This window comes from Eumetopias jubatus, unplaced genomic scaffold (assembly GCF_037043125.1).
Source record: "Eumetopias jubatus isolate StellerSeaLion01/CBP00866 unplaced genomic scaffold, mEumJub1_p1.0 scaffold_7, whole genome shotgun sequence".
Lineage (NCBI taxonomy): Eukaryota > Metazoa > Chordata > Mammalia > Carnivora > Otariidae > Eumetopias > Eumetopias jubatus.
Genome location: NW_028274813.1, coordinates 112,275,403 through 112,289,219, shown reverse-complemented (window position 1 = coordinate 112,289,219; position 13,817 = coordinate 112,275,403). Strand labels below are relative to the sequence as shown.

Below are 13,817 nucleotides of genomic sequence, written 5' to 3'. Positions count from 1 at the left end.
TATTTGTGGTCTTTCCAAAAATTTGCTTGTGGTTGACTTCAAGTTACATAGCATTATGGTCAGAAAATATGCACGGTATGATCTGAATCATTTTGTACTTGTTGAGGTCTGATCTGTGACCTAGTATGTGATCTATTCTGGAGAATGTCCCATGTGCACTTGATAAGAATGTGTATTCTGCTGCTTTAGGATGAAATGTTCTGAACATATCTTTAAGTCCATCTGGTCCAGTGTGTCATTCAAAGCCACTGTTTCCTTGTTGATTTTGCATAGGTGATCTGTCTGTTGATGTAAGTAGGGTGTTAAAGTCCTCTACTATTATTGTATTATTATTATCAATGAATTCCTTTATGTTTGTTATTCATATTTGGGTGCTCCCAAATTGGGAACATAAATATTAAAATTGTTAGGTCTTCTTGCTGGATAGATCTTTTTATTATGATATAGTGCCCTTCTTCATCTCTTGTTACAGTCTTCAGTTTAAAATCTAGTTTGTCTGATATAAGTACTGCTACTCTGGCTTTCTTTTGGCGTCCATTAACATGATAAATGGTTCTCTATCCCCTCACCTTCAATCTGCTGGTGTCGTTAGGTCTAAAATAAGTCTCTTGTAGGCAGCATATAGATGGGTCTTGTAGGGTTCCCCACCCCCCAATTCAGACACCCTATGTCTTCTGATTGGTGCAGTTAGTCCATTTACATTCAGAGTGATTATTGATAGATATGAATTTAGTGCCATTTTATTACTTGTTCTGTCATTTCTGGAGATTTTCTCTGTTTCTCTCTAGTCTTTGAAGCTTTTGGTCTTTCTTTCCCATTCAAAAAGGCCCCTTTAATATTTCTTACAGGGCTGGTTTAGTGGTCATGAACTCCCTTAGTTTTTATTTGTCTGGGAAACTCTTTATCTCTCCTTGCTGGATAGAGTATTCTTATCTGCATATTTTTCCCATTCAGCACGTTGACTATATCATGCCACTCTCTTCTGGCCTGCCAAGTTTCTGTGGATAGATCTGCTCTTAACCTTATTTGTCTTCCCTTGTAAGTCCGGGACTTCTTTTGTCTTGCTGCTCTTAGGATTTTTTTCTTTATCTCTGCGTTTTGCAAATTTAACTTCTACGGTGTGGCCTCTTTCCCTCTAGTTGTGCAGTTTGTTCTGTCAGTCCTCAGATCAATTTCTCGGGTATTCAGAATGATTTGATATTTATCTAGCTGTGTTCAAGGGAAGAGGCAAGCCTAGGGTCCTCCTACTATTCTGCCATCTTAGCTCCTCCCAGGTAATGTTTTAAAATATTCATTTTCAAAGAGGCCTTAAGATTAGTAATAGAGAAGGACGTCTAATAGTTCAAGATTTTTACCAGAGCCGGCCTAGCACTATCTAGATTTCTAACCACTTGTTTCTTCCAATTTCAAAATTTCTTTCTAATTGGGGTTTAAATAATTTATTAGCTAAGGCCCATCTACATATCTCATAAGGCACTGGTAGAAACAGACATTTTGAGTAATTACCTATATCTAACCTGAAGCACTCTGATTCTCCTATACTACATTCAGACATCTGACCAAAAATTATTGGTTACCGCTTTCCCTACCCCATTATGTGCCAGACACTATGCTAAGGTTTGGAAATACCGACATGAACACCATCAACACTGTCCTCCTCCTACATGCTTGTGAAGCTTCCTGAGATAGTGCTATACCAAAGCAATGCTTCTCAGACTTTTCTACCATGTAACCCAAGTATTCAGAAGCCTAGAGAACTCAAGGTAGAAAACAGTCTACTCAGTCTTCTTATTTATCCTTCAAATTCAGAGAGATATTGCTAGCCATGATATATCCACATTTGATTTAATTAAAAAACATTTCCCCTAATATGTTTGAATAAAATTGAATGTAATAATTTTATGCAACATAAAAAGAAGATATGTAACATTTCTACCATGACTTATATACGCCAACCCACATCTAGACCCCAGTATGAGAATCACTTTACTAAAGGAACAGCTGTCCAACATACTATATAAGATAGCAACCATACCTCTACCTCTCTTGGTATCCCTGGCATACTTTTGTCTTAATTTTCTTCATAGCACTCATCATAAACTGAATTTTTACATGTTTAAATGATTACTGTCTGACTCTTCCCCACTAGAATATCAGCAAAACTCTATTCAGTTCACTACCATGTTCCCAGTACCTAGAACAGTGCTTAACATAATTGGCTTTCAGTAAACATTTGTTGAATAATTATTGAATAAGCAAATGAGAATCATAGCAATCCTGACTTTTATTTCTTATATAAGAAATCAAATACCTTTACCATTATATATCTTCAGAATGTCCTTCTATGATGATAAAATATGAAATCTTTTAAAAGAACCTATTTCAGTTTTCTTACCCCTCCCCTTTTTCTAAGGATTTATTTATTTCTGGGGCACCTGGGTGGCTCAGGTGGTTAAGTGACCTGCTCTTGATTTAGGCTCAGGTTATGATCTCAGAGTCCTGGGATCAAGCCCCATGTCAGGGTCTGCACTCAGTGCAGAGTGGGCTTGTTCCTCTCCCCCGCCCTTCGCTCCTCTCTCATATAAATAAAATTTAATTAAACAGTAATTTAAAGATTAATTTATTTGAAAGAGAGAGAGAGAGTACACAAGCAGGGGAAGGGGCAGAGAGAGAGAGAGAGAGAGAGAGAAAATCCCAAACAGACTCCCTACTGAGTATGGAGCTCAATGAAGGACTGGATCTCACCACCCTGAGATCACGACAAGCTGAAATCAAGAGTTGAATGGGTAACCGACTAAGCCACCCAGGCGCCCCAGCTTTCCTACTCCTGATAAAGATTTTGTTCTAACATGTAGCCAACTTAAATTTCTACCCTAAGAGAGCTTCAAATTTTTATCCCCTTTTTAAAGGTTCCCTATGTTTCAGTTAGCGTAAGTTTTAAATATTCCCTTGAAGTTTTATAAATTCTTTGCCTAATATTTAGTTGGGAAAGGAGTGGGAAGAAAGGAAGTAAAATATAGGCAGAAGTAGTTGGTGACAGGATGAGTGCTGAGAAAAAAAGAGATGATATTGGAAATGATACCATCAGTTTTGCTAATGAAACACCTTAGTGCATTCTATCATTCCCACCTATCACTGAAGGTTGATCACCAAGCTAACTAGAGACTTACCCCTTTCCCAGGTCTTGGTTACCTAAGTACACAAATTAAGACTGTCTGCTTACTTTGGATTACTCAGTTGGGAATCTTTAGACCTGCTCAGTCCAAATCAATAGCCACTAATACAGGTGGTCTCTGACACTTGAAATGTGGCTAAAATGAAGACCTGAGTTCTAAATTTTTTTTAATTTAATTGTTATGTTAATCACCATACATTACATCATTAGTTTTTGATGTAGTGTTCCATGATTCATTGTTTGTGCATAACACCCAGGGCTCCACGCAGAATGTGCCCTCTTTAATACCCATCACCAGGCTAACCCATCCCCCCACCCTCCTCCCCTCTAGAACCCTCAGTTTCTTTTTCAGAGTCCATCGTCTCTCATGGTTCGTGTCCCCCTCCAACTTACTCCCCTTCATTCTTCCCCTCCTGCTATCTTCTTCTTTTTCTTTTTTCTTAACATATGTTGTATTATTTGTTTCAGAAGTACAGATCTGTGATTCAACAGTCTTGCACAATTCACAGCACTCACCATAGCACATACCCTCCCCAATGTCTATCACCCAGCCACCCCATCCCTCCCACCCCCCACCACTCCAGCAACCCTCAGTTTGTTTCCTGAGATTAAGAATTCCTCATATCAGTGAGGTCATATGATACATGTCTTTCTCTGATTGACTTATTTCACTCAGCATAACATCCTCCAGTTCCATCCACGTCGTTGCAAATGGCAAGATCTCATTCCTTTTGATGGCTGCATAATATTCCATTGTGTATATATACCACCTCTGCTTTATCCATTCATCCGTCGATGGACATCTTGGCTCTTTCCACAGTTTGGCTATTGTGGACATTGCTGCTATAAACATTGGGGTGCACGTACCCCTTTGGATCCCTACATTTGTATCTTTGGGGTAAATACCCAGTAGTGCAATTGCTGGATCATATGGTACTGAGCTCTAAATTTTATTTAATTTTTATTTAAATGTAAAAGCTGAAGCAACACTAACCACATTTATTGTTTTGGTAGAACTACATTTCACTTTAACTGGTGCATCATATAAATTATTATCGTATTTAGTAGTGTGCGTTTCATCTTAGTTTTTTTTATCTAGCTATCAAAAATTTTAAATTACACACATGGCTTGCATCATATTTCTATTGGACGGCACTGCTTGGCAACAGTGGTCCTCAACTGGGGACCATTCTGTCCCCCAAGGAACATCTGTCAACATCTAGAAACATTTTTGGTTGTCACAACTTGGGAGTGCTATTGGCATCTAGTGGATAGAGGCCGAGGATGATACTAAACATTCTATAACACACAAAATAACTTTGTTTTGGAAACAAAATATACCAAAATATCAACACCACTGCTACCTCAGTTCTTTTATCAGAATACAACAGAGAAAAGCACTCATTACATCTGTCAAGCACCGATTACATAAGGAAGTAATGAGGTATGACAGGATGGCTGATGTTTAGAGAAAAGCTTTTGTGGAAGAGGAAGAATTTATGATCATAAAAGAAGGCTCGTATGATTTTAAAAGGCAAAAACAGAAGGATGACGAATAAATTCTCTTTTATTGTTAGGATAAAGGAAAAAACTACTATCAACAAAATGCACATGAAAAGGAATGAGAAGTCTCAGGCTAGTCAGGACCAGAAACTCCTGCAACAATTTAGGGAAAGAGGTCTTGAGGCCTTAAGCTAAGTATACTGCAGCTCAGAAAGAACAGATGGAATAATTACCCCTTAATATTTTGAAAGCAATTTTTTCTTTAACATCCTAATCATATATAGCATATAAACTATTTCAAGAATGATAAATGAGCATTATAATGTGCTTAAATAAAAATAAAGTAGATCACCACTTTTTTCATTATTAATCAGTAGTGCCAAATCAGATTAGACCAAGTCTCAAGCTAAGGCTGAAAAAAGTTTTTAGGCAGACATTACCTTTGTGTGTCAAGCGCCTCCTCATTTTTCATCCATCTAATGGTTGGAGTAGGAAGTCCTGAAGCAACACACGGCAACACCGCACTCTGACCAATGACTCTGACTAAGGAAGAAGGTTGTTTCAAAAATACCAAGTTTGAAGTGAATTCAGGATCTAAAAAATTAAAAAACAAAAGACAATAGTTAAGAAAGCATTTTACTACTTTAATGATGAGGAATGGCAAATTCCTATTCAGTCTGTGTGGCTTATTTTATTTTTTTTAAGTAGGCTCCATGCCCAGTGTGGGGTTTGAACTCATGACCCCAAGATCAAGAGATGCATGCTTTACCAGCTGAGCCAGCCAGGCACCCTATGTGGCTTTACATAACAAAATATTTTAAGCACAAGTGACACAAGAAGCGCCCATTTAAATTACCAAACATTTCCGGGCGCCTGGGTGGCTCAGTTGGTTAAGTGTCCGACTCTTGATTTCGGCTCAGGTCATGATCTTGGTCATGGAATCAAGCCCTGCTTTGGGCTCCATGCTCAGCAGGGAGTCTGCCTGAGATTCTTTCTCTCCCTCTCCCTGTGCCCCGTCCCCAAAATAAATATATAAATCTTAAAAAAATAAATTAGCAAACATTTCCTTAATCACTTTGATGTGTAAAGCACTGTGCTAGGCTCTCTGGGGACCTTAAGGATGTAGCAGTTGTAGCTCCTAACTTCAAGGTGCTTACTAGTCAACTGAGGGATGTTTGGCAAGAATCCCCTTCACATCAAAAGACTGAATAAAGTAAATGTTTCATGAGTGGTACAAAGAGAGAAGAGACTGAGCAAGCTCAGGACCCTTAACAGCATCCTCTCCATTCATAGGGATATCGTAAAAGGTTTCCTTTACATCCCTACATCTGTGTGTTACTTCTAAAAATCTTTCTGAGTTTCATCTCTTTAACTCATTCACTTAGTATGTCAATCCCTTGATTTCTATAATGGTACAACTGTTAGGCTGCTACTGTGCATGTTCACTTTATACAGCTGCCCTCTTATGGATATCTGAAAAGGCCACACTCTAATGGGTAGAAGACAGGGTTCTCTTCTTGATGGAGTGGTATTTCCAGTGTTCAGTTTTGAGAAAAAAGACTGTTCTCAGGTAAAGAGATAGGACTCTTGTCCCCATACTCTCAGGAGAAGACGTTCTACATCCACGTTAACAACCACCGGGGCTGGCTTTAAACTTGCGTGACTAATGGATGACAGTTCTACAGCCATGGTAACAAGTAAACATTGTCTAATAGATGAGTGACAGCTCGCTTCAGCGAACATGACTTTGAAAGAAAGCCAGCTGATGAGTGACAGCCTCAGGCTTTAAAAGTCAGCCATTCAGAAGTGGAATCACTTGCTTCTATAGCTGACATTAACCTGCTCCCACGTCTGTAACCAACCATAAAACATGCTTCTATGGCTGACATCAACCCACTCTTGCCTCTTAACCAACACACCAAAAATAACATCTTCCCCAAAATTCTATACGAGAGCAGCAGTTGCATTATTCAAGAAGACTATGCTTAACAACTATGGTTTTTCCTCACTTAAGTAAATAAAACATTATTTTGTTTTTGTTTCAGATATTGAGTGGTGGTTCATCCTCTGACACTGAAAATCTTTTTTTCCTTGGATCTGGTTTGAGGATTTGCTTGAATGGTACCCCAGAGAAGAAACAGGACCTCTGCCATGTAAAAACAAGTCAGGAAGAAGGCTAGAAGATGCTGCAATATGGCAAAAGTTTTCTTTTTTTCCCATTGGGATTTAGCTAAATTTAATCATATTTTGATAGAAACAAAAAATTTGAACAAATATTTTCTGGCTTCTAAGTGTCAGTTACCATTCTTAGCAGCAGACAAAATTCCCTACCCTTGTTGACCTTATATACTACTGGGGGAGAGAGACAAGAAATAAAAGACATAGTATGTCAGACAATGGATATGTTCTGAAGTAAAATTAAGGGGGAAAGAGGAAAGTACCAGGGTGGATATGGAAGACTGTTGTTTTAAACAGTGGCCAAGGAAGGCTTAACAATGAAGTGATATTTGAGCAGAGAAATAAGACGGTTGTGTCAGGCAGATATCTGAGGGAAGAGGATTCCAGGCAGGGCAAATGGCAAGTAGAAAGACCCCAAAGCAAAAGAATGTCTAGAGTATTCTTGGAAACATAAGGTGGTCACAATCATAGAGTGAGGGAGAGAAGAGTACCAGATGGAAGGAGAGAGATGGTGAGGAAGGGGGCATTAAGATTATAAAAAGCCTTACAGGCCAAGGACTTCGCTCTAAAATGAGAAACCATTAGGTTTTGAGCAAAGATGTAACATGATCTAATATACATTTTATTTTATTTTATAATCTAATATACATTTTAAAAAATAACTGTGGCTACTGAGCTGAAAATACACAGGGACAGGAATGGCAAAGGCATGGATGATGATGACAAAGAAAGAAACTGCATTAAAAAAAAAAGGTCAGTTCAAAGCCCATCAGGAACACCCTCAAGCATTGCTGCTCCCAACACTGGGCTCACCTTGGAAGCCAATCCATAGACTAAAAATTAGCCTACAAATAGTTGTATATGAAAAATCTGCCCAAACAATGTAAAGATGGCCCCATTATATTCATAAACTCAGGTCTGAAGGAAGAAATGTGGAATCAGGCACCCAGCAGTGGAAACAAGCTGAGAGGCCAGGAGGCAGCAGGAGGCAAGCATGATTGGGATGAGCAATACGTGAGAGGAAGTTATGAGTAAGCAGAAGTTACACAGCTAAGAAAAGACACACGAAACAGAGGAGGAGAGCCAGCAGGGGCAGAAAGAGTGAGAATCCCCAAAGAGAGGGAAGAAGGGGCTGAATTTACATTAAATGGGGGAACGCTATAAGTACCCAAGAAGTCTTGCTTACCAGTGTCTCCAGAGCTGCTCTATTAGTTAACACGCTGCCCATCCCTTACATGAACTAGCCCGAGGGAGTCTTGGATTCTGACAAGAGATCTAACTATATCAAGTATCCCATTCCAGGGAAGGAGCAGATAGAGGCTTGACAGAAGACAAAGACCTAGGGTGTCTTTGGCCAAGAAGAATGCCATAGATACACTTTATCAGTTCATAAATTTCTACTAATGTAGTCACTAAAGAGTAAATCTTTCTGGCACGTTTTCTTCTTTTCTCTGCCTATGAGAAACTGAAACTCCTTAGGCTGATATTAACTTGTCACAATCATATATTTACCAGTGTTTATTTAAAAAGAAAATTCTAACAATTTTCATCCATTAAGAAACATAAAACCCAAGTCCTGATAATAAATTAATACCTGGAAGAACTTTCAATTCAGCTTCATCGCTATACTTTGGTGGCCCACTGCTTTCAACTATGCAGCGATAAAGTCCCCCATCGCCTTCAGTAGCGTTGCTGATAACCAGTGTTCCACTTGGAAGTTTGATAACTCTATCATCCAGAAGAAGAGGCTGTCTGTTCTGTTCCCACCTCACAAACGGGACCATATCTACATTAACTTCACAATTCAGAATGGCACTGTTCCCAGCATAAACAGAAGAAGGTTCTGGTTGGCTGGCAAATCTTGGAAGACCTGGACAATAGAGGAAAAGAAGAAATAAAATGTAGTTTAATGTTACCTTAAAATGTAGTGTTGGGAACCAGGAGCAAGTCAGCCCATGTGGCCATATGTACACTGGAACCAGGATCAAGAAGAAAGTCTATGGGTCGGGAAACTGGCTACAACAGGGATACAAGTCAAATAAGTAAATGTACTAGGGATAATTGAAGTCACATTCGTCACAGTTGGAGAAGCAAGGTACAAATACGGAAAAGCAGAAGGGTAGAACAAATCCCATGGTATTGGTAGAATTGAGGCATGAGTATAAACTTACAGTCTTATATAATTATATATAATTAAACATATACATAGATACAAATGTATGTGTAAAAATATATATATACATTTCATACACAGTCATTACATATATATATATCTATACATATATATGTATATGTATAAATCTCCTAGCTCTGTCCAGAGAGAGTCCAAAATCAATGCCACTTGAGTAGCAAAGACTATATGGTGACATAATCTTGATTTCTAAATACCATTTTCCACTACAAGGAACCAATGCTCCTTAAAGAGGCTGATTCCATGACTAGAGTAAGGAAAGTACAAGATAAATCTGGAACATCCTGTGACAGGAAGTAAGGAAGCATCCAAAGAACAATATGGACATATCAAAAGGACACAGAAGTCAGACTGAAGGGAGTTCCCTCTGGCTCAATCTGGGATAATGATAATTGAGGCAGAAAAGAATGAATGGATGCTAAACTCCCTGGTGAAAGGTGGATGAGGAATAGGATGTATACAGAGCCTCAAATTAGCTCTTCCCAAAATACTGCTAATTAATAAAAGTATAAATATTAACTTCACAGTGGAGAAACATAGCATAGACCATATTAACAAAGTAATAAAGGTTAACATAAGCAGTAATGAAACAAAACATCATACATTTCCTGATAGAATGCACTAAGAAGAACGTGGCATCATTTACTTCTGCGATATTTCTTCCCAAAATGCAAAACTTCAATATATTCATAGGGGAAAATCAGAAAACACAAATGAGACAAGGATAAACTAAAGAATGGTTTGAGACCAAAAGAGCCTAAACTACTAAATACAACATGTAATCCAGGACCAGAAAGGAGTGGCAAAGGGGCAAAGTTCCTGCTTTTGTTTTTTGCTCTTAAGAACTTTATTGAAGCAACCAGTAAAATCAGAATGGTATCTACGGTAGTATCGTTAATATTAAGATTAACTTCCTAAAATTGATGGATGGTTATTTAGGAGAGTATCTTTGTTTTTAGGAAATACACACAGAAGTATGTAGGTGAGGGTAATGCCTCCAACTTACCCATAATGATTCAGAAAAAAACACTGATTTGGGTATGTGCATATTGTGGGGGGTTATAAGGCAGACACAGTAAATTGTTAACAATTGGGTAATCTGAGTGAAGAATATATGGGATTTCTTGGTTTCACTCTTGCAATAACTGTATGAGTGTGAAATTATTTCAAAATAAAATATTGACAAAAATGTAGTCATAAATACTCTGTAGATGCCACAGAATGTAGTGGTTAAGAGCCTAAGTTCTGGAGTCACATAATCTGAATGTGAATCCCAACCCCACCACTTCATGGCTGTGTGACATTAGCAAGTTACTTAACGTTGAAGTCTCAGTTTCTCCATCAGGAAAATGAGAACAATAAGAGACCTCATAGGGTGTTAAAAAGGTTAATATTTAACATAAATACTTCATACATAGCATATTGCCTTGACAGTAGGCAATAAAAACTGAAATAGTAGGGGTGCCTGGGTGGCACAGTTGGTTAAGCATCTCACTCTTGGTTTTGGCTCAGGTCATGATCTCAGGGTCTTGGGATCGAGCCCCACGTCAGGGTCCACACTCAGTGCAGAGTCGGCTTGAGATTCTCTCTCCCTCTCTGCCCCTCCCGCTAATGCCCCACCCAAATAAATAAATCTGGAAAAAAATACTCAAAGAGTAGCTGCTATTATTATTAACAGTAACATCTAAAAAAGTGACTCTGAGATGTGGAGAACACAGCAAACTGTTTCTTTAAAGACTAACAAACATAGTAAATTATGAGAAACAGTTCCAGGTTTTGTAGTTTTATGGTGGTGAATTATTCCATATGGAAATAACACACAAGTTGTCTAGCCTTCTTACAAATTTTTTCTTATTTTTTATATCAAGGGGATTTTTGAAGGAAAGAAAGATAAAATTAGCCATACATCCACTTTACAGAAACCAAAAAATTAGAAGAATGGAATTAACAAAGATAAACAGAGAAACTAAGAAAGTAGGAAAAAAGGAAGCTGAAATAAAACCAAGAGCTAATTCCCCTCCTGAGGTCTCATGAAAATGAGTAACAACATATGTGGAACTGGCAGACAAGAGATTTCTACAAGTTTCTCAACAGGGAAAGCAGATGGAGGAACTGGTGCTGACACATCACAGCAGAAACTGCTGCAGCCTCCTGCGCTCACAAGTAGGAGGCCCATTTGTCCTGCTGCTTCCAGAGAATTGCACGAGAAAGGAGCCAGTAGGAGTGAGACGGGGGCTGGACAAACAGAGATTAACAATGTCTGTATTCAGACCACCCAATAACTCCACCTTTAGGCACAAAACACTCCTAGCCAGGCTACTGCCCAGGCAGTAAAACCAAAATTTCCACTGTGGAGAAATGACTGCAGAAAGACGACATCTCCTATTTAATTTTATGAGCTACGTACTTTGTGTTCTTTCAGAAATTCCCCTTCTTACTTGACTTGGCCAGAATCAGTTGCTATCACTTGTAACCAAAGAACACTAACCAATGTTCTTTTAGAATGGCAATTTGGCAGTATCTTTTTGAAAAAAAAAATTAGTTTTATTGAGATACAATTTATATACCATAAAGTTTATCACTTAAAGTCCACAATTCAACAGTTTTTAGTATACACACAAAGTTGTGCGACCATCACTAGAATTTAGTTGGAGAACACTTTCACCATCCTTCAAAGAAACTGTGTACTCAGTTGCAGTCATTGCCCATTCCCTGTATTCACCCACCCAGCCCTTATCTCCCTCCCCCATCCTCAGCCCTAGAAAACCACCAATCTACTTCTTGGCTCCCTACAGTTCCTCCAGACATTTCATATATACGAAGTCCAGACATTTCATATATATGAAGTCATATGATATGCGGCTTCTTTCACTTATGTTTTTCATGTTTATCCATGTTTCAGTACATATAAGAATTTCATTCCTCTTTATTGCTGAGTAACATTCCATGTATGAATATACCACATTTTGGTTAGCCAATCATCACTTGATAGGTTGTTTCCACTTTTTGGTTTTATTACAGATAATGCTGCTAAAACCATTCATGTACAAATTTTTGTACAGATCTATCTTTTCATTTCTCTGGGGTTGATACCTAGAAATGGAATTGCTCAGTCATAAGGTAATTTTATGGTTAAAATTCTGAGGAACAGCCAAATAGTTCAGTGCTCTTTTTAAAATTATACACACACACAAAGTACATTCTATGATCCAGCAACTAATACAATTACTAATTCCAATAATCTTTTCTATAGAGATTTATAAAAGACTGTTCACTATACTACTGCCTTTAACATCAGACAATTTTTATTCATGTAACTGTTCATCAAAAAGGAAATCTTGGGATAAATCACAGTATATCTATACAACGGATATTATGCAACTATTAAAAGAACTTTTATTCATCTCTTAGCTCAGATCTTATATCCTCCTGATACTCAGGCCATGAGTGAGTTAAATAACTCCTACAGAATCTTGTCTGCAGCCAAAGAATTGATTATATTGTATTAAAATTGGCTGTTTACTAAGACATTAGACCAAAAAATGCTTCTTGAAGGATATGAAAATTAAAAAGAAGGATGGACAAATCCAGCAGAGTAGAAAGAGAGGAAAAAGTAGAGAACAGGCTTAATAGGGAGTGGGGAAACCATGAGCAAAGGCCAGAGACAGAGAATAAAAGGAATCTGAAAATATTCAGTACTGGCAGAGCTTAAAATGTGTTGAAGGTGGTCCTGCTGCTGCTGGTGGTAGAGGGCAGGGAGAGAGGCAGGGCGGAGTGTTAAGAAACGAAGTTGGAGAGGGGTACTGGGTGGCTCAGTCAGTTAAGTGTCCAACTCCTGATTTCAGCTTAGGGCATGATCTCAGGGTCCTGGGATCCAGCCCCACATCAGGCTCTGTGCTCAGCAGGGAGTCTGCTTGAGATTCTCTCCCTCTCCCTCTGCCCTTCCCCACTCCCCCTAAAATAAATAAATAAATCTTTAAAAAGGGAGGGAGGGAGCTGGAGTGGAGGCCGGCTCATGAAAAGACCTAGAGGCCTGTTCAAGAGTTTAGACATCCACTTGATGTTGTCACTGAAGAGCTACTGAAGGGTGAGGAGAGAGCCTGACCACTGGACTGGAAGAGGGAAAGAACAAGGCAGCGGACAGTTACAGGTGGGGTGAGGTGAGGGATGATGAGGAGCAGCCTCAGGATCACGTACAGAGAAACTAGGAAGCAGAATTCACTGGATTTGGTGAAAGGCTGTGGCAGACAGCAGAGAGGAAGGAGTCACGATTAAAGCCCAGCTTAAGAACATAAATGACAAAGAAGAGCTCACCTAAGTGACATTGTAGGGGCAGTCATAATGCTAACTTATTTATCTACATGTTGGAGAAAGCCTGGCGAGCAGATCAGAGGGAGGGAGGGAGAGAGGGAAAGGAAAAAGGAAGGAAAGAAGGAAAAGAAGGGGAAAAAAAGAAGAGAGGAAAGGCTAATTATCAAAAGAAGTGACTTTTTTTGCCTTTTCTTTTTCCATCCTCAGTCTGTGATTATGGAATAATTACAGTAACTTTATATCACACTCAAATTCAGCTATGAGTATCTGGTTCCAAAAAGAAAAAGAGCCATGATACTCTGAATGAATGAGCAAATATAGCCTGGAGTGAGCGGGAAATGGGGTACTATCACCCTACAGTGGCAATGAGATGGGAAACTATTCTGTTACTCATTTTCTTTTTTTTAAGTGTTAGCATTTTACCAAGATGAGTATAAACATAAGACAATTTCTGTACAA

General features: G+C 38.7%; 1 protein-coding gene across 5 annotated transcripts in view; it reads right to left on the bottom strand.

Annotated features, from left to right (window-relative positions):
- NEO1 (neogenin 1) overlaps positions 1-13,817 on the bottom strand; it is a 238,999-nt gene that overhangs the window by 160,579 nt on the left and 64,603 nt on the right. For all 5 annotated transcript variants that reach the window (XM_088025133.1, XM_088025134.1, XM_028100230.2 and 2 more), the window contains exons 3-4: positions 8,451-8,726; positions 5,119-5,272 (exon numbers count right to left, since the gene is read on the bottom strand). In XM_088025133.1, the coding sequence (XP_087881259.1) occupies positions 5,119-5,272; positions 8,451-8,726 (430 nt within the window). The remainder of the gene's footprint in view (positions 1-5,118; positions 5,273-8,450; positions 8,727-13,817) is intronic.